General features: G+C 44.1%; 1 protein-coding gene across 6 annotated transcripts in view; it reads right to left on the reverse strand.

Annotated features, from left to right (window-relative positions):
- Positions 1 to 4859: 4859 nt before the first annotated feature.
- Positions 4860 to 19878, reverse strand: part of WIZ (WIZ zinc finger) — a 53773-nt gene continuing 38754 nt past the window's right edge. For 5 of the 6 annotated variants that reach the window (XM_075272813.1, XM_075272814.1, XM_075272817.1 and 2 more), the window contains 5 exons: positions 14952 to 15302; positions 13244 to 14077; positions 12786 to 13145; positions 12442 to 12631; positions 4860 to 10244 (listed from right to left, as the gene is read on the reverse strand). In XM_075272813.1, the coding sequence (XP_075128914.1) occupies positions 10085 to 10244; positions 12442 to 12631; positions 12786 to 13145; positions 13244 to 14077; positions 14952 to 15302 (1895 nt within the window). In that variant the 3' untranslated portion in view covers positions 4860 to 10084. The remainder of the gene's footprint in view (positions 10245 to 12441; positions 12632 to 12785; positions 13146 to 13243; positions 14078 to 14951; positions 15303 to 19878) is intronic. The other variant, XM_075272816.1, reaches the window with a different exon arrangement.

The following is a 19878-nucleotide window of genomic DNA, read 5'->3' on the forward strand; positions in this document are numbered from 1 at the left end:
CTAGATATCTAGGCCAAGGGTGAAACCTAACATAAGCTGACAAATTATCTTTGCTATGATTATTTTTAGGACTAACGGAAACTGTTAAGGTTAAGGCCCTATAAGGAATATCACAATGATTGCTTATAGAGATGATTAAAATGGGAGGGTCAAGGAACTCATCCCGCCAATGATAAATCATAATCATAAATTGTTGGGCATGTTTCATTATAATGGACACGACCATTTATTTTACTGTATAAAATTTTATGCTATGTACAATAAAGGGGAACTTACTGATATCACCAATTGTGTGTGTGTCAGGTTGGTTGAATTCCACATGAGCTAATTATAGATAGATATATATATATATATATATATATATATATATATATATATATATATATATATATATATAGTATATACAGTGTGTGTATATATATATATATATATATATATATATATACAACTATACATAATTTGGCACCGCTTGACAATCAAGATGATGAACCCAGTTTGGGGTTTCGATAACACTCTCATAGATTGTAAGCTCTTGTGACCAGGGCCCTCTTTCCTATTGTGTGTATAGATGACAGATTGAAAGGAATAGATATGTAGATCGTGAGCCCCATATAGGGATCATAATGTGCATTTTGTTTCCTATCAGTATGTCTTTGTAGAATGGGAGGAAATCCACGCAAACACGGGGAGACCATACAAACTCCTTGCAGATGTTGTTCCTGGTGGGACTCGAACCCAGGACTGCAAGGCTGCAGTGCTAACCACTGAGCCACCGCGTTGCCCCTAGGGTAATAAATCTTTCCTGACTCCAATCCAGCAATCAGTATAAAACCCTGGATCAACATGTCCTTAACAAAATCTAGAATCCATAACCTGTAATATTTTTCTGTTCGAACAAAGCATCTGGGCCCTCTTTGAGCTTGTTCAATGAATCCGCCATCACCACCTCCTGGAGCGGAGAGTTCCAGTAGTACCGCTCCTATACAAGTCACAAGAGGGGGCGCCAACAAAGAGTATTGAAATACAGGAAATAATAAATGTCGCCATGTAGTCCTAGCCTATTACCACTAGGGGAGCTCACTGTATATTGGTGTATATACGTAGTCTCCATTAAACTCAATGGCACCTGTATATATCCCTGTGCTAATAGTTTCTATATTGTCTGCATATTAATAGTGGCCCCGTACGCCATGGTGTAGGAAGGGTGTAAAGTTCTTCCATCTGTTGACTACAAGCAAATACTGGTTTTACATTCTGTATTCATATTGCCAAATATCAACCGGTCAGAGCTCAGCTTTCATCTGGTCTGTATAAAGAGGTGAGACAGTATTTCCTATTTTCATGCCTTCACTCCCTTCTGCGTCTGTCTCCATTCACTCCTGTGACTTTCCATAGACTTCTATTGTAAGCAGTAATATGATACCCCTCTGATCTTCTCTAGTATGATTGATACAGCAGATTTCAGAGTGAAAGTCAGTGTGGCAGAAGAGGTGGTGATGAGATATTGTGTAACATTTCTTATATTCACATGCCTTATCGATATATGCAAACATTAGTAACCACTTACAGGGGAGTGTAGCATGCTCTGCAACCTGCGCCTGGTCAGCGGCTTAAAAAACTGCAACTCCCAGCAGGTCCTGGACAGTAGGCTTCTGTATTTTGCCCCCCACCATCTTCCTTGATCCAGGGGTCCACTGCCTGGTCTTCTGTTCACACCCAGGCTCCTCTGTCCTGTCATGTGTTTGTGTACTTGAAACTTCAATCTCACAATAGTATATATTACACTATTAAGCCACATGCGCTTTTTATGATGTGTTCTATGAATGGAGTGTCTGTGAGATGTTCACCAGAACGGGGGTCCCATGTTCCCTGGTCAGGCATGTACGGGGCCATTCCATTCACCTTTATGGGAGCAGTAGTAATACACAAGCACAAGTAAATGGCGCAGTGGTCACATGTGTACTGCTCCACGCCACAAGTTCTTGTACATGGTCACTGTGGGACTGACTGCTGGAACCCCAACCCTTATCCTGTAAATAGGGAAGAAGAAAAATTATATATAAATTTACATTTTAGGTTTAGTTTTACGTAGATTTTTGTGCCATTTCTGCACCAAAATTCAAAAAATGGCCACACACATGAAATCAATCCACGTGTGGGTGCAGGATAAGATTTTACCCTGAACTGCATCCATACAGGGCAGATTTTTCAGTCACCACCTCCCATTAAAAACAATGGGGTATTAGTGTGGTCAGTTTTTGACGTGTATTATTGGGCATGGATAAAGTGTCAAAATCCCCATATCCTCGTGCAGATTTTTGGCACATGATGTGGGGTTGTCCGGTGGTTCGCACCTTTTGGAGGGGAGTGGTAGACCTTCTGGCAGATGTCCTGGGCCGCCCAGTCCCGTTTTCTCCCGAAGTCTGCCTGTTTGGCGTTTTGGAGGAGGAGTTGTGGCAGCATCATACTCGAATTTTTCTTAGAGAGTGCTTGTTTTATGCTAGGAAAGCCATCGCCTTGCGGTGGATGGCCCCTAGATCCCCATCTGTCTCCCAATGGCGGAAAATGGTTAACTCGGTTCTCCCATTTAATCAGATTATATATAAAGGGAGGGGTTGTCCCCAGAAATTTACTACGGTATGGGGTGCGTGGTGTGATTCTCCCGTGACCCAATACTCTGCTCCCATGATGCGTTTGGCCCTAGACACCTTTGCTCCATAAATAGGAGCTACTGCCAGATAGGTTTGTGACTCCTCGTGTGGGGAATATATGTGACTGTTGTAACTTTGTTGTTGTGTCATGTGATATTGTGTTCAGAACTGTGTTGTGGTCGGGGTGGTTGGGTTGGGGTCGGGATGGACCAGTGCTGTGGCTTGTTTCTGGTTAACTGTATGTTTCTTGTGCTTATACTGTACCTGTGTTTTTCTTTTGTTTTGATTGTATTACTTGCTTTGTTATGTAATCTTCAATAAAACGAGTTTAAAAAAAAAAAAAGTGTCAAAATCCCTAGAAATACATATACAGTGTTGGCCAAAAGTATTGGCCTGTAATTCTGTCAGATAATACTCGTGTTCTTCCAGAAAATGATTACAAGCACAAACTCTTTGGTAATATCTTCATTTATTTTGCTTGCAATGAAAAAACACAAAAGAGAATGAAAAAAAAAAAGTAAAATCATTGATCATTTTACACAAAAGGCCAAAAATGGGCCGGACAGAAGTATTGGCCCCCTCAGCCTAATACTTGGTAGCACAACCTTTAGACACAATAACTGCGCACAACTGCTTCCGCTAACCAGCAATGAGTTTCTTACAAGGCTCTGCTGGAATTTTAGACCATTCTTCTTTGGCAAACTGCTCCAGGTCCCCCCTGAGATGTGAAGGGGGCCTTCTCCAAACTGCCATCAAGAGATCTCTCCCCCTCCCCCACAGGTGTTCTATGGGATTCAGGGCTGGACTCATTGCTGCCACTTTACAAGTCTCTTATTGCCACCACCTGTTAGGTGCCTCAGGTAACAGGTGCTGTTAATTACACAAATTGGAGAAGCATCACATGATTTTTCAAACAGTGCCAATACTTTTGTCCACCCCCTTTTTTATGTTTGCTGTGGAATTATATCCAATTTGGCTTTTTGACAGTTCTTTATGTGGTTTTCCATTGAAGACAAATTAAATGAAGATAATACCAAAGAGTTTGTGATTGCAGTCATTTTTTGGAAGAAAATGAGTATTATCTGACAGAATTGCAGGGGTGCCAATACTTTTGGCCAACACTGTATACTCTTAGGCCTATTGCATACAGGGGAACATGGTCTGTAAAATCTGGACCGTAAATTGTTTGTATTTCAGACTCAGTCTTGTCCAGAGACTGAGAGTACTTGCATTGTAGCAAAGTTCAAAGCTCAGAGTCGGGTTCCCTGTAGATTTACGGTCTTATATAGTATGTAACATTACATGTGCATGGACTCCTAGTATCAGAACTCACTAAGTCCTGGTTTCTGGACCAAACTCAGCACACAAAATACAGTCCGTACAGTGTATGGTCTGGATTATACAGAGTATTTGTTCATGTGGAGCGACCCAACTCTACAGTTTATGAAAAAAACAATGTGGCAGGGAAAGTAATGGGGGTGTAGGGGGAGTTTATCAGTACATGCACTAAACTGGATAAAGCCTACTTACAAGTATATATGCCATACCCAATTGTCTCCATTTTTAGGTTTGCAGAGCATGGGGGCAGAAGTCTTGTTCCCCTGTACCAACTCTCAGCCCCTTGACAGACTTCTCTCTACTGCTGCTTGTACATAGAGTGGGGTAGGTAACATGACATGCCCCGCTGTGCTCTGCAAACCTAAGAATGGGAACGAAAGGGCACAGTATATATATATATATATATATATATATATATATTGTACACAGTAAGTAGGCTTATCCAGTGCAGAGAATCCTTTTATTTCACTACATAACCCCTTTAAAATAACTGAGGTCCTATCCTTATTAAAGATCGGCAGGGGTGCAACACCTCTGCCCCTGGCTACAGCCTCATCAGTACTTACCATGCACTGTGCCATAGATTTGTTTAGCGGCTGTGCTTGGTATCATGGCTCAGACTATTGACTTGAATGGGACTGAGCTGCGATCAGGCATGTGACCGATTAACGTGACATCACATGACCTGTGAAACAGAATGGTGCTGATCTGCTGGGGTCTCTGGTCAGACCCCCATGGATCTTCATCAGTTATAAAGTTCCCAATAATCTCTTTAGGCTGAGGTCCTACGCTGCAGATTTCGCTGTAGTGGTTATGTATGATGTGGTGCATATCACATAGGTAGCCGGAAATAATCAGACATCATGGAGGGTAAAAACTGAATGCTTTACTTGAAATTCTACACATTAACATAGTAAATCAAAGTGAACTGAATGTGGAAATGAAACAACAGGTTACCATAGGAAGAATGTCATACAGTACAGGGATGGGAGGCCATTATTGGTTTCACATCATAGTCTTCAGCTCAATGGGGAAGAGGAAAAAAAATAATCATATAAAATGTATGAAATGCCCCATTTTATGGGGTGGAAAGGAGAACAAATCCTATTTGGAGTCCTATATAGTAGCTACATGATAAGGTGGGTGCACTTGGCTCCCTGCTATAAGATACTATACACAATAGCGGTCAATAGGACGTCCCTCATGAGCAGGAAATGTTCCGTAACTTCCAGTGATAACTAACATAGGAACAGTGGAAGACATATGATAAAACTGAGGAGCTACGTGACATCTACCCCAACATAAAGGAGGCCGGTGAGGTGGAAGTATGTCATTGTGATATAGCCCCAATAAATAAGAGCCCTCCACATTCAAGGGGAGGAGAATTAGAGAACACCCCAACTATATATTGGGGTACGTGTACAAAAAAAAAATTAGTTTTGTGAAAGCTGTGAATACATTCAGGTGGGAGGGGGGTTTATATTTGTCCTTGGATATAAAAAAAGGTCAACGGATTTCGGATGTCGATCCTGTAAAATACATTAGTAAATCAAGATGTGGTGCCCCAAATAAGGGGGGGGAGGGGTAGTGACAAGATATACAACCACAATATTACAACGTATATATTATATACATATAGGCTCCTTGCCCGACAACCCTATGACTGTCCCCGTATTCTATAGGACACCGGCCCTAATGTCGGCAAGTAACAGCACTGCCCCCCTTCTCCAGTGGACGCCATCTATCATCTGCACCACAAGACGCTCACATCTATAAGATAGCTGAGGTGTCTGGGCCCCCCCAACACTCACAAGAATGGGGGTCTGGTGAAGGTTGAGCTTGCACGCTGCTGATCCATACTCTATGGGACTGACGGAGATACAGCACCGTACTTTACTCTTTGGTGGTCCCATAGACTTTGGAACAGCAATGCACATGCTCGACCACTATAATATTGAACTAGTGGACAGAAACTTTATTTTCATGGTCAGATCTCCACCGATCAGATGCTTATCACCTGTCCTGTCGCTAATACGCTGCAAACTCGGGAAATGCCTTTAATTATTACATCAAAAGGGTGGTCCAGGGTTTAGATTTTTACGCTGATCCTTAGGATAGGCCATAGATACCCGTTTGGAGGGGGTAGACAGCCGGCAACCATACAGATCAGCTGCATGGAGACCATCCTATACAAAATACAGGGCTGAAGCCAAAACCTTGGTTCCCTGTATAGCGGCCAGGCCCATCACAGCACCCGGATGTCAAGCTATACAGAGGGTGGAGCACTGTACATTGTATAGAACTGGCAGCTGATCGTTATGGGGGCCTGGCTATCATCCCTTACTAGAGTTGAGCGAGTACTGTTCGGATCAGCCGATCCGAACAGCACGCACGCATTGAAATGAATGGAAGCACCTGGTGCTTCCGGTTTGACGGCAGCCGGCCGCTTAATCCGCCGCGTGCATTGATTTCAATGCGTGCGTGCTGTTCGGATCGGCTGATCCGAACAGTACTCCTTCAACTCTATCCCTTACCAATCAGGTATTCATGGTCTCTCTTAAGGACCGGCCATAAAAACCTTAATCCTGGACAAGCCCTTTAAGTTTTAAAGGGGAGGAAGACTTGAGAAGTGGCACGGTGACAAAAGCATCCGTCAGTCTGCTTACAATAGCGACACTAGCCAACAACTAGTCTTCAGACATTGTCAGACAGCTACTCCCTACTAGTGTTGAGCGAATAGTATTTGTCAAATACCTCGCTCCCATAGGAGTGCGTGTAAGCGGCTGAACACTAAGGGGTTAAGTACAGTGAATATTCACTGTGCTTAACCCCTTGGTGTTCGACTGCTTACACGCATTCCTATGGGAGCGAGGTATTCAATTGAATGCTACTCACTCATCTCTACTCCCTACCAATCACTTCTGATCATTAAGGGTCTTGGCTTAAAGGGAATGTCACCAGAAAGTGACCTTAACCAAGGTTTTACATAATTTTTTTTTTTATTTACATATCAGCATCTAAAATGGAAAATAATCCTGTAATTTTCTCTCTGACCACCAAGCCTAACAATGGACTGACACTTGCCTATTCTGTACAGGTTTTCTTTCCAGTAGTCACTTCATTTACATCACAGATGGGATTACAATAGAAGAGAACACCTCTATGGCTACCAGCACAGAGCCATCATTACATCCACTACGGCACTACTGACAATAGATGACGTCATGGCTTTTCTACTCTCCCTTCCTGCATAGAACAAACCTAATGAACACTCTCCCCATAGACCTCAATCAATCTGCTCCATACTAATACTGCCTATGAGGCTGTAAAGTATATTACTAAATGCTGTTATACATTCCCTTTAAGCATTCCAACCTGACACTGCATGAAGAGACGTCAGGGAACACTGAGGCGATTCTACAATACCCAGAGAATACAGGCGGAACATGATCAATACTCTACGTGTCATATGCTTGCTCTGACACCATATTACACCTCTGTATACAGCGGTGCAATATAAAATAAAAAGCTTATATTATTGGTTTCAACGTATTGGCAAATTACTCCTCCTGGGTGCAGCCGAAGTTTCGGTATGTCCCTGGCAGTATTGGCCAGTGTGTACTAGAGTCTCTCCATGCACAACATCAGATCAGGCCAGAAACCGGGAGTGACCAGAGATCTCCTTTCAGCCCCTATTCTGCACTTTATCGGTCAGTAAACCATGACAGACAAGGCGGTGGAGTAGACCGTAGTCTTGTGGGGGGTTCTGCTGCAAAGAAACGGAAAAAAACCAGAAGAACTGTCTAATTTTATACTGTTCCTCAAGTAAACCCACGGAATATAAGAATTGGAACTGACTGCCGAGGTTGTATGTGACTGGTCTATGGAAGTGGCTGCAATCTGCCAGCGACATGGCGGCGTAGTGTCTACGATGGTGGGGATGCTATGGCCTAGTGATAGATAACTGGCCGTACTCATCAGCTATAAGGCACAGGATGTCGCTCTACAAGGTTCGGTCTACAGCTGCCCCAGCAGAGCTGACGTTACCACGTAAGGGATACGTGCATTTTGACGACTTTTTTTTTTATTGCTCCAATATAAAATTTACAATGTGAACCCTACATGAGACACCGAGTGCTAAAACCTGTAAAGTGCTGCGGAATATATCCAACAGAAATATTCCTATTAGATTACAAATCTCCAGGATTGTGTACACAGCTCCTATGCAGACCGGCCTCCATGGTTATAGACTGCAAGCGGTGTTGTCTGATTACACAACAAAGAGACTCCAAAACATTTTTAGTTCTATTATATAATTCAATGCGTAGTTTGTTATATATTTATTTACATAGGAATTTAATCTCAGAATTTGAGGATTTTTTTACTGCTTCTGACCGACCATGGCTTTCAGCCATGTCAGAGTCAGTCGAGATGTGGAAAAACAGAAGCACTGGAGTCAGTCCACTCCATAGCCCTGCTGCCTCTGGTGGTAGCTTATCTTCGTTCAGACCAAAAGGAATGGGCATGTTGACAGTAAATAGGCCCCATCCTCATTTATCCTGCCATCACAGCATGCCCCATACATATTAAATGGTCCCACCAGACTCGCCATGTGTAAGGGTGGCTTCACACGGCGTGTGCCGCTCCTTTAGACACGTATCCGAGCGCGGTGCTTCAAAACAGAGCCCATTGATTTCAATGGGTGCCGATATACGTGCTACCCATTGAAATAGGAGGCTTTTTTACCTATTGATTTCAATGGGTAGCGCGCATATATCGGCACCCATTGAAATCAATGGACTTTGTTTTGAAGCGCCGCGCTCGGACACGTGTATACGTGTCTAAAGGAGCTGCGTGCTACGCCGTGTGAAGGCACCCTAAGGCTGCGTTCTGGCCATAAGCACAGTCTGAGTATTGGCAGTATTTGGTCATTTCAGTCTGGTAAAGCCAATACAAAGGACAGGGAGGGTGGATTAAACCTCTGGTTGGAACTAAAGTGGTATTTTTTGCATCAGTCTCAACATTTCTTGATGTGGACAGGGCATGGATGGACTCAATGGCCATGTCTCATTTATGACAAATCTGAGCCATCTGACTCTATACCAGCCAAGGCACATGGTCAGAGGCAAGGCACAAGAATTAAGCACATGCTCACCAGTGTACAGTACACCAGCCTTGAGGTTTCCCCCAGTGTTTCAGGCCTGAATATGGCTGTGTCAACCCATATTACCATAGAGGGGGATTAGTGTCCAGGCTACACACAGGGCTGCATAGGAGCTGTATACACAAGTTGGTACGATACAGTTGTCTCATATCGGACATATTGGAGCAATAATCTAATGCTTACAAAAGGGTACATACCGTCTCAGTGGGCACATAATGCTGACTGCATGGCCAGGAAAGCAAACCAGAATTCAATGGAGTTGGTTGTAGAGAGAACCCTGTACTGAATAAATAAAGCTCTGTCCAGGGTTGGGGCGATCACAAACTCAGGGCTCCATCTATATCATGGACGAACTGTATAAGAAGCCAAGTTATTAGTGGGTCTGAAAGCCCCGGCTGTTCTGCACCCCGAAACTAGCCAAGAGATACAACTACCATGTAGTCAATGTCAGGAGATAAAATGGAGAATTGCTCCAAATACAGAAGGTGACGTGCTAGCGGGCGGCATGGTAAGAAGCGCTCCTTGGGACAGTGAGACACCCACCTATCAGATAGAAGAGGTCACAGCTTTATTCTTCCACCTTGTATTGAATACACAACATCCATTGCCCCAGGCCAAGTAGTAAGAATTTCATGACTAGTCTACTAGGCCTTACCATCTAACAAATCCTTCCACTGACCGTCACTTCTCCGGCCCTCCCCCAACATACTGTAATACCAGCTTCTGCACCCCTAAAGGATGCCTTTATACCTTTAACCAAGCCCAGACCATTCTTGTCCATGTCTAAAAAGTCCATCGGGTCCTACAATTTTAGGTCAGCCGCCATCCAGCGTTTTGATACAAACTGCATGTCCCACATTGCCCAGTGGACATGTACAGTATAAGGAGTTCATGTGTTTCCTTGTGGTCCATACAATGCAGACGCTGGATGTTACTGAGCTTTGGCGGGCTCAGGTTGCTGCTCTTGTGATGTAAGAGCATGTGGTGGGCTGGAGGATTTAGAGAAGTTCATTTCCAGTATGTGATGCTGGAGGTGACGGACCCACTGCTCCTGGATGGAAAGGGGACCTTGGAACTGGATATCGCAGAATCTGGATGGACAGAGAGAGGGGGGGGGGATAAGAAAAAAAAAAAACGTTTACATTTATAGATAAGCACCCACTGACCGGTCCTGCTCATTACACAATGATCTTAAGGCAGAGGCCCCGCGTTGCAGAAACATATTTTTTCTTGTTGCAGATTTTGTTGCGGTTTTTTTAAGACAAGGCCAAGGAATGGGAAATATAAAAGTAAGCTCTTAGACATTTCCCTCCTGTTATATCCACTCCTGACTTTGGATCAAAAAAAAAAAACAGCAAAATCTGCAACAAAAAGTGCTGCGTTTATGCAACATGGGACCCTCAGCCTAAAAGGGGTATTCCCAGGAAGATGATAATGATAATATATATAAAAATTTACAGAAAATTACAAGTTCAACATTTTTTTTTTTTTTGTAAATTAATTTTGCTGCGTTTTAAAGATGTCCCAAATCGGTTGCCAAAAATCCATGAATGTAAGAACTTTGGTCGGGGGACCAACCATGATTTCCTTATTGTGGACAGGCAGAGATGTTATATGTATGAGAAGATAACCCGGTCACAATAAGGACATCATGGCTGGGTTTCCAAATCGTGAAGTTCCTGCATTCAGATCTCTTCTATACCTGGGGATGATACATTAGCCCCAGTTATAGAAGGAATGCAACCTCTGGGTATACATTACAGATTAAAAGGGGTTGTCCCATCTCAAGGATCCTATCTATACTGCTAGCTTATATGGATTTAAGACTTTTCCTAAATATATTTCTTAAGCAAATCTGCTTTGTTTGGCCGCTATATGAGATTATTCACTTCATTGTTTACACTGCGTTTCCATAACCATGGACCTGGGGATGATCTTATCTCTCCGCCCAGAACAAGTGACGTAGCTCCCTGCTCTCAGGAGGGAGGGGGGAGCTGAGTGCTCGGAACAGCTTGTATTTCTGAGCACTTTATCTCTCCACCTAGAACAAGTGACTTAGCTCCTTTCTCTCAGGAGAGAGGGGAGCTGAGTGCTCGGAGAACTTGTATTTCTGAGCTCTTTATCTCTCTGCCCAGGACAAATGACATAGCTCCTTGCTCTCAGGAGGGAGGGGGAGCTGAGTGCTCGGGGCAACTTGTATTTCTGAGCTGTTTATCTCCGGCTCTTCAAGTTATCAGTCGGCTAATTGAATTTTGCTGATAAGGGCTGAGACAGTGAGTCAGTTACCTCTGTATGTAAACACAGACCTAAAAGGGAGTATATTGCAACCTGACTCTTGGTCGTGTAGCATGTATGTTTGGGATTCTCATCACCTATCAACTCCAGCTCTGCTACATCAGATTCATATTGTGCATCTTCCAGTGATACTGTGCTAATTTATTTACAAACATCCCTCATTACTGACTGCAAGTATGTACTGCTATGAAGAGAGCTAGCAGAGCTGGCTTTGACTGTGAGACAGCAAGTGAAACCCCGCCCAACAATTTACCGAGAAAACCAGGAAGTGAACAGAGCTTACAGCCTGCAAGTTGGTGAGTGGACGAGTTGGGAATACCCCTTTAATATGGGTCCTCTAAGACCCAGCAGCTCATGCAGTTCCCAGCACCTGCAAAATCACGTGAACATTAAGCAGAAAGCCACATCATGGCAGCTTCTGTAGCTGTATATATAGCACTCACTGAGCTCTGTGTATAAAGCAATCGGGGAGGCAGGGACTATAATAAGCCATGCCTGCCATTGTCTGGGAAGTCTGTCAGTCCCCGCTCCTGCAGAGCCTCCCGGGCATTTTATAGTCAATGGAAAGTCAGCATAGCAGGAAAATGGCACTCGTTCAACAAGCATGGAGGAGAAGGGGGCAAATTTATTGGTCCCATTTAATATTTAGACAGCAGAGAGTCATATCAGACTGTATGAAGATGCCCAAAATGTATTACAGTGGCTCATTGTTAATGGTAATATTTTGTTTAAATTGACACCAACTATTGCTTGGAACCCTTTTCCCAAATCTTTGGTGTATATTGTAGCACCTTACACCATATCCCTTCCTGTAACGCTACAGTCACGGGATTTGTTGTGCACAGCATGTATGCCAGTTATCTGGTGCAATTGGCTTAGTACATCTCCAAAGATGAGCTAAGGGATAGAAAACACTACAGATGCCACACATCATCTATATCTAAGGATGCTTTGTGAACATGCTTATGTAATGATACCATATAGACTCCTCACCTGCACTTTAACGTATAAATGTTTCCCACAAACTTGACCAAGGATGTCTGTGGGGGTCTTGGCACCAAAGAAGGGACAGGACGAGCCCTTACAGGTGGTCGTGGCTCCTCAGCTTTGGAAGGGTTGTCGGAGACCGTCTCATCCCGTGTAGCTGGAACCTCGGCAGGCTTAGGATGACGCTTCTCCGTTTCTGTTGGAGTAGGAATACATATTAGAGCAGACTACATTGTTTGTCATCTGTAACTATGGAGGCATATAGGTGGGTATAGAATTTGTAAATGGAAAAAGTATGATGATAAAGTTTTTTTTTTATTAAAAAGTGTGCCTATCCTTTCTCCACTTACTGTGCACATGTACTTCAGATGGCTTTTCGGCTGCTGGCGCATGCGCTGCCACGCTCCCACGTTCTGCTTCGGCTACTTTCCCTGGGATCACCGCTGGACTCTCCCTCTCGGTTACCCCGGGCTTTGGTGACTGTAAAGCGCGCTTAAACTTTTTAGTGTAGGGACGCCCTCCTTGAATATAGCTGAGATAAGCGCCAGCTTTTTGGGGCCGCTGCTTCATCCACTCGCGTAGTGTTTCTATTGGAGATCCATTGACGCACCATTCAGTGACTCCAAATTGACGAAGGTGAGCCCTGGCATGGCTGGCAAGCGCCTTTCGGTTTTCAAAGAAGAGTCCGCAGAGTTCACAGCATGCCTCCACTGCAAGGGGTGTTGGGAGGGGAAATTAAAGTAACAGATGAGAGAAAAGAACAAGGCACGTTATGGAAAACGACCGATTTTATAAGAGGTCTACTTACGTGACGTCACAGTTTTCTCTGGAGATGCCTTCGTCTTCACCTTGAAAGGAAGCTCCGTCTGGATGTAAGCCTTTGGCTTACCATCGGGTGAATACACCTTGGGCTTGTGGTCACCATGCATAAAGTGTTTGGGTTTTCCATCCCCAGGAAGATATGGCTTGAGTCTACCTTCACCATGCAAAAACGCCTTGGGCTTGTGATCCCCGTGAATAAATGCCTTGGGTCTGGGTTCTCCAGTCAAGAAGCCCTTTGGTCTCCCTTCATGAATGAAAGTCTTTGGCCTGCCATCTGCACTCTGCAAAAACGTTTTAGGTCTACCGTCACTTTGAATAAAGGTCTTGGGCCTACCGTCTTCCTGAATGAAGGTTTTTGGCCCATGGTCTCCCTGCATATAAGACTTAGGCTGATGGCAAGTCTTTGGCTCTATAGTCACATAGCCCCTTGGATCAGGCTGTCTTGGTCCGTGGGACAATGGCCTCTTAGCTGGCATCGGAGACAGGAAGTTGTTATGGGGACGTCCATGAGGAGAAACGGACAGATCTCGAGCCATTCCTTGGGAGCCGATCCCCAGGGGAGACAGTCTCTGTGATGGACTGGGCGGTTCATCATCTCCTTGTGGTTCCTTTTTAATGGCAGAAAGTTGCTGTTGTGATATTGGTCTCCTTTTGCGTATAATTTCCCGCAAAGTGTCGATAGGCGAGCCGTTCACGTGCCATTCAGTAACGCCCATTTGGCGTAAATGCGAGCGGGCGTGACTAGACAGTCCCTTGCGGTTCTCAAAAAATTCATTGCAAAACTCACAGCGGATGTCACGGGTGGGATCTGCTCGAGAGGCTGGAGAGAGGGAAAGATGAAAAATTTAGCAAGGACATCGAAACACGAGCTTGAAAAACGGGTAAATAATGAAAAAAGCAAAATGAGAAGGATAACATTGAAAAGGGGGAAAAAAAAAATACAGAGAGCAAATGCGGAATAGATCTGGGATTCACACGAAGCGGCCAGATAGTCACTCTCAAATAGAGCTCAAAACACACACACATGCACCTGAAGAAGGTATCCGACACTAAGAGGATACAAAAATGTGAAATAAAAAGGTCAAGTCGGGATTACAATTGCTAAAATGGAGACACAGACCTCTGTCGCCTTAACCATGTACTAAAGGGGAACGGGACAAGTCACATCGAAGTGCAAAACCAATATCTGCAACTCACCCAACTTTTTGACTAAATAAGCTGAAATTTTTGTATCCCTGAATTAGCTAGCAATGTTTTGGTGGGATGCCCTGAAGCCGCCCCCCCCCTTCTGCTTCACTTTCCCCCATATCACCCTGGACTGATGGAGTCAAAGACGTAACCAAAACGGACCATTCCACAATACCCTAAAAGACTATAAAAATAAGCTAGTTCCACTATGGCGTATATAAACCTGCACAAACTAAGTAAAATAGTGTACTAGTCTCAGAACCTTCAGTAAAAACGCAAAAGAAAGCCATAAACAAGCAAAATGGCCGACCTACGACAACCACATTTATCCACTCTCTAGCCCTTGTGCCACTACACCAAGTCATGAGCCTGCCCCAAAGTAAGCGGTACTTGTAAAGAGGTAGGGGGGGTCTTGGACTAAAAGATGAATGCAACAGACAAGATGGGAAGCGATGAAGATGACGAGCAATGTACATGTAGAGCTTGCGGATCACCGGCCCACTTACACAAGTTCAGAGGCGACAGATCGGCGGGCCACTCGCTGGCCGTGAAGGTGGGAAGCTGAGGCTTGCGTTGCATTGTTGGAGATAACCCACTGAAATGGTGGGATCCAGAGGGGGAAGAGGGAGGATGATGTGAGAGGAGCTTGTCCGGGTTGGGGCCTCCAATTCTGTTGGCCGATCTGGGGCAGTTCCCGGTGGCCAAGATCTCCCTCAGGGTGTCGATGGGTGAGCCGTTGACATGCCACTCTGTGACGCCCATCTGGCGCAGGTGGGAGCGTGCGTGGCTCGAGAGGCCCTTTCGGTTCTCAAAGAACTCGCCGCAGAACTCGCAGCGGACTTCTTCCGAACTTGGGGCTGAGGAAGGAGGGGATGACAAATAAATGGTTGCCTTGAAAAACAAGAGGGTGGCATGGGGCAGCAGTCATAGGATTTCCACATTACTCATGTGGCTTACCCTAAACTAATAAATCATCATCGTGGCCTTTAACAATAGTGTACACATTTCTATTAGTCGGGGGGCTATACAACTGAATGGGAGCAGGAAGTGCCCACATTACCCGCAGGCTAAAGACTGAAGACCACCATGAATCATTACAAGTATAAAGATTCAATGCTTGGTAGCGAAGCAAAGCGTTAAGTCTTTCTTCTGGCGTCAGTAAAGCTAAGCATCAAAAAAAGCAAACTGCAAGCAGAGAAAGCGAGGCAAAGATAAAGCCAGGGTGCTCGCCCGAGCCATGCAAGACAATGCAGAGTGCAAAAACCAAACATGGGGGAAATGTAAAGACAAAACAAGACAACCTCAGTTCTCAGAAGGGCCAGCTACTTGTACTGGTTAGTCTTGAACAGTAGTCTTATAAAGCAAGTCCCTAAAAACTTGGTGGAATCAGTCAAGAGGTCAAAGGATGAATACGGGCCGAAGCTGCCAATTTTCCAGTCCTCAATCACCACAGGAAACCCTGACAGCTGCTGTCACTAGTGAAGTCTTGTCCTTCCGCACAAAAATTCTTCACAGGAGACGCAGAATAACAAGGCACCCATATAACTAAATGTGTGATCATGTAATATATGGCTCAACCAAGTCCATCAGAGAGAGTGCTATGCCTAGTGGCTCTAATTTTGGCATTTAGGGGTCAACTCCTTCACTCATGTTAGTGAATGGAGTAACATTGCGACCCTGAAAGTGCTGCGATTGTAAGTCGAACACTGCTCAACATTTTTACGACTTGAGGTCGCAGCACACTTGGGGTCACAATGTGTCATTTGACTACCTGATGCATTTTTGGTTGCTTTATGGTAGTTCATGGCAGAGTTCAATGGATGCAAAGGTCCACTATTATAAGAATCTTAACGTGTAACGAAAGATAAACTTGGCAGGTCAATAGTTTGCTCAATGGTGGTCTGGCCTGCAGAGACCACCACGAATTGCTAAAATGAAGGGAATGAAACATTCGGTTGAGTGCTGCACCCCTTAGGATGTGATCAGTATATAGACTTTTCATCAAGTATGTACATCTAAGGCCGGGTTCACACTGGGTATTTTTGCCTGGAATTTGATGCGGAGGCCGCCTCAGATTCCAGACCAAAAAATGGGTAGCCGCGACTGGATACCGGTGCAGTGCAGTGGTATCCAGTCGCGCACTCTGCTCCGGATTAGGCCCAAATGAATGGGCCTAGTCGGGAGGGAGTGTCTTCAGACAGACGTCAGGCCGCAGCATCCGCCAGAAAAAAGAGCATGCCGCTTCTTTTTTACAGGAGCACTGCTCGCGGAAAAAAGAACCCATTGATTTCAACGGGAGGCGTTTTTTTTGGTCAAGATTTTGAGGCCGCCTCAAAATCCTGACCAAAAAACTCTGTGTGAACTCAGCCTAAGAGAACAGAACAGCACCAACTGGAAGCAGCGGTCAAAACGAGAGCTTCTACCCCCTTCATTTTACAAATCTGCGGGTCTCAGCACCCACACCTAGACTGATAAACATTTCTAACCTGTCAAATTTTTACTGAAAGTTAAAGGAGTCCTTTGGGTCTCTGACACTGAACTCCACTTCCCCTTCTCTGCCTAGTAACCTTACATGATCAAGTTGCAACCCTGTCCCATTCAAATAAATGGGACAGAGTTGCAATACCAAGTACAGCCACTATACGATAAGCAGCGCTGTTGCTTTGTAAGTACTGAAGAGGCCACAGCAATTAATAGGGTTTTTATTCTTTGACCTTTGTAGGTTCCTCAAAACTTTTGAGGTCTTGGTACGGAATAGTACAGAACATTCACAGATGGGTAAGGAGGAATTAAAGCATACTGGGGGTATCAGGAACAGCACCACTATTATTTGCGGAAATAAAACGGTTAGTGTAGGCAGCACGTTACATGTATAGCGCCACAGATCATAAAGCTCCCATGCATAATATACATCGCAAAAGCTCTGAAAGCAACAACCATGCAGCAGAAGGGGAAAAGTGCAAAGATTAACAATCATAATGCAAATATACGGTGACCTGGCCACTTTGACATAAGAGTCCAGATATTGGGGACAACATGTATGTAATGCTGGCTACTGACCAGTATATATATATATATATATATATATATATATATATATATATATATATATATATATATATATATATATATAGACATCTCCACACAGCTTACATTATACAGTACTAGAGTAGTCATTGGCAATTACATGATAATACATCTCCCCCAACCCCCATTACCAGTTGTGACCACAGTTATGTATGACCAGACATGTCACCTGGAAGTTACGTTTTCTCCTGGCATGATGTGAAATCTACAGATTACTACGCCACTGGTAGACTGCAAACACGATAGATTGATTCACACGTGGCAGATTTATTGCAGAAATTTCTGCGACTGAAGGCTGTTTCCATACTTGTTTTTGTAGCATGTCCAGGGATTTCTGAAAGCGTCAGACTAATAGAACAGTCACAGAAACGTCTGCAACACATCTGCTGCTAGTGAACACAAAGTATTGTAGAGGTTACAAAACATGTATATCTACAAGTATATATATATATATATATATATATATATATATATATATGTGTGTGTGTATGTACAGGTATGTAGTACGTAACTTACTGAAGCCCAAGTGCTGTCACTGCTTTCAATATGGGATGGGTGCAAGTGCAACTACATTGGGAATAATCTAACACATACAGTACTGTCAAAGGTCACATCACTTCATTCCATGGTTATTCTTATTTTCTGCATTGCAGATTCATATCAAAGGCATGGAAACTATAAGACCCCATGCACACGACCGAGTGTGCCTCCAATGCAGAGGGACAACAAGTGTACTCCATGAGGCTTCCACACCTAAGGGGGCTTCCAATCGGTTCCAATGGCACAGATTATTATAAAGCAGGTCCTATCCTGCAGTGTCATCGGAACAGAATGAATTGGAAGCCCCAATGCATCATGGAATACATATGACCCCACATTGAATGCACACTCGGCTGCGTGCATGGAGTCTTAAGGAACGTATATGGAATTAAGCAGTAAAGAAAATTGTGTAAAACAAAGCACAATATGTTTTATATTTTACATTCTTTTAAGTAGCCCTATTGCTTTGCGGACAATGTTGCACACGCTTGGCATGCTCTCAGTCAGCTTCGTGAGGTAGTCACCTGGAATGGTTTGCCGTTAACCGGTGTGTCTTCAATTTGTGGAATTTATTTCCTTTCTAACAGGTTTTAGACCTTCGGTTGTGTTGTATAGACGTAGGATTGACACAGAGTTCTATACAGAGTATAGTGCTATTTAAGTATAATCCACATTATAGAAAGGAGAAAAGACAGACCGCCATTACTGTAAGACGTGAAGATTGATCAATCCAGAAAATATCAAGAACTTTGGAGGTATTCTCAAGTCATGAAAACTAAACAACACTTTGATGAACCTGACTAATAAGGACTGCTCGAGGAAAGGCAAACTTAACCGGCATGGCAACCACAGAATTAGGGGAACGGTCACACTACCCTTATGAACATTTGTCAAATGATGAGAAACTTAAATAGTAGAGTGACAGGCACAAACTGCCCCCCCCCATCCCCTGACCTCCAAGGGTAAGTTCACCCGTAGTTTTTTGACCAGGATTTTGAGCTTGTATCCGCTTTAAAATCCTGACCAAAAATTTTTTTTTCCAGGAGCCATTTCTTCGGGCTCCTGGAAAAAAAGGAGCGAGGTGCTCATTCTTCAGGCCGAGTCACCTCGCGATTCAGCCAGAGGACACACCTTCCTCCAGACTAGGCCTTAATCTGGAGTGGAGTGCGCAGCTGGATGCCGATGCACTGCACCGGCTTTCGGCGGCCTCCGCCTCAGGTTTCGGTCAAAAAAAGGCGCCAAAATATTGGCGCCATACGTTTTGTCACTGACTGTGAGAAAGGTTGGCCTTACAGCTTGGCGTCATGGCTGGGCTATGAGGAGCGTCCCCTGACAATACAAGGCTATGGTAGAGTACTGCTTTCTAGTAGTATACAATACCTCCCATCTCGGAGGACATAAAATGTCCTCTTTAATTCTATCTGCTTCAGTCACTTGTGGTCCATTGCTCTCATCCTATTACAGAGGAGAGCATCAGACATTATTAACTGTACTGTGAACACACCCTTATGTTTCAACATATCATCCCATCAGGTTTGGGCTTAGTGGACCTTCATTTGCTTTTCACAGGACAATGACCCCCTAAACACACCTGTAGGCTATGTAAGGTCTGTCTGACCAAGAAGACAAGTGATGAGGGGCTTAGTCAGATGCCTCCATAATCACCCAACTGAGGTGGTTTGGAATGGGTTGGGCAGAAGACTGAAGGAAAAGCAGTCAACGAGTCCTTAACACCTCTGGGAACACTTTAAAGGCTTTTGTATAACGATTCCAGGTGATGACCTCAAGAAGCTTACTAAATTTCCG

This window comes from Leptodactylus fuscus, chromosome 5, assembly GCF_031893055.1.
Source record: "Leptodactylus fuscus isolate aLepFus1 chromosome 5, aLepFus1.hap2, whole genome shotgun sequence".
Classification (NCBI taxonomy): Eukaryota; Metazoa; Chordata; class Amphibia; order Anura; family Leptodactylidae; genus Leptodactylus; species Leptodactylus fuscus.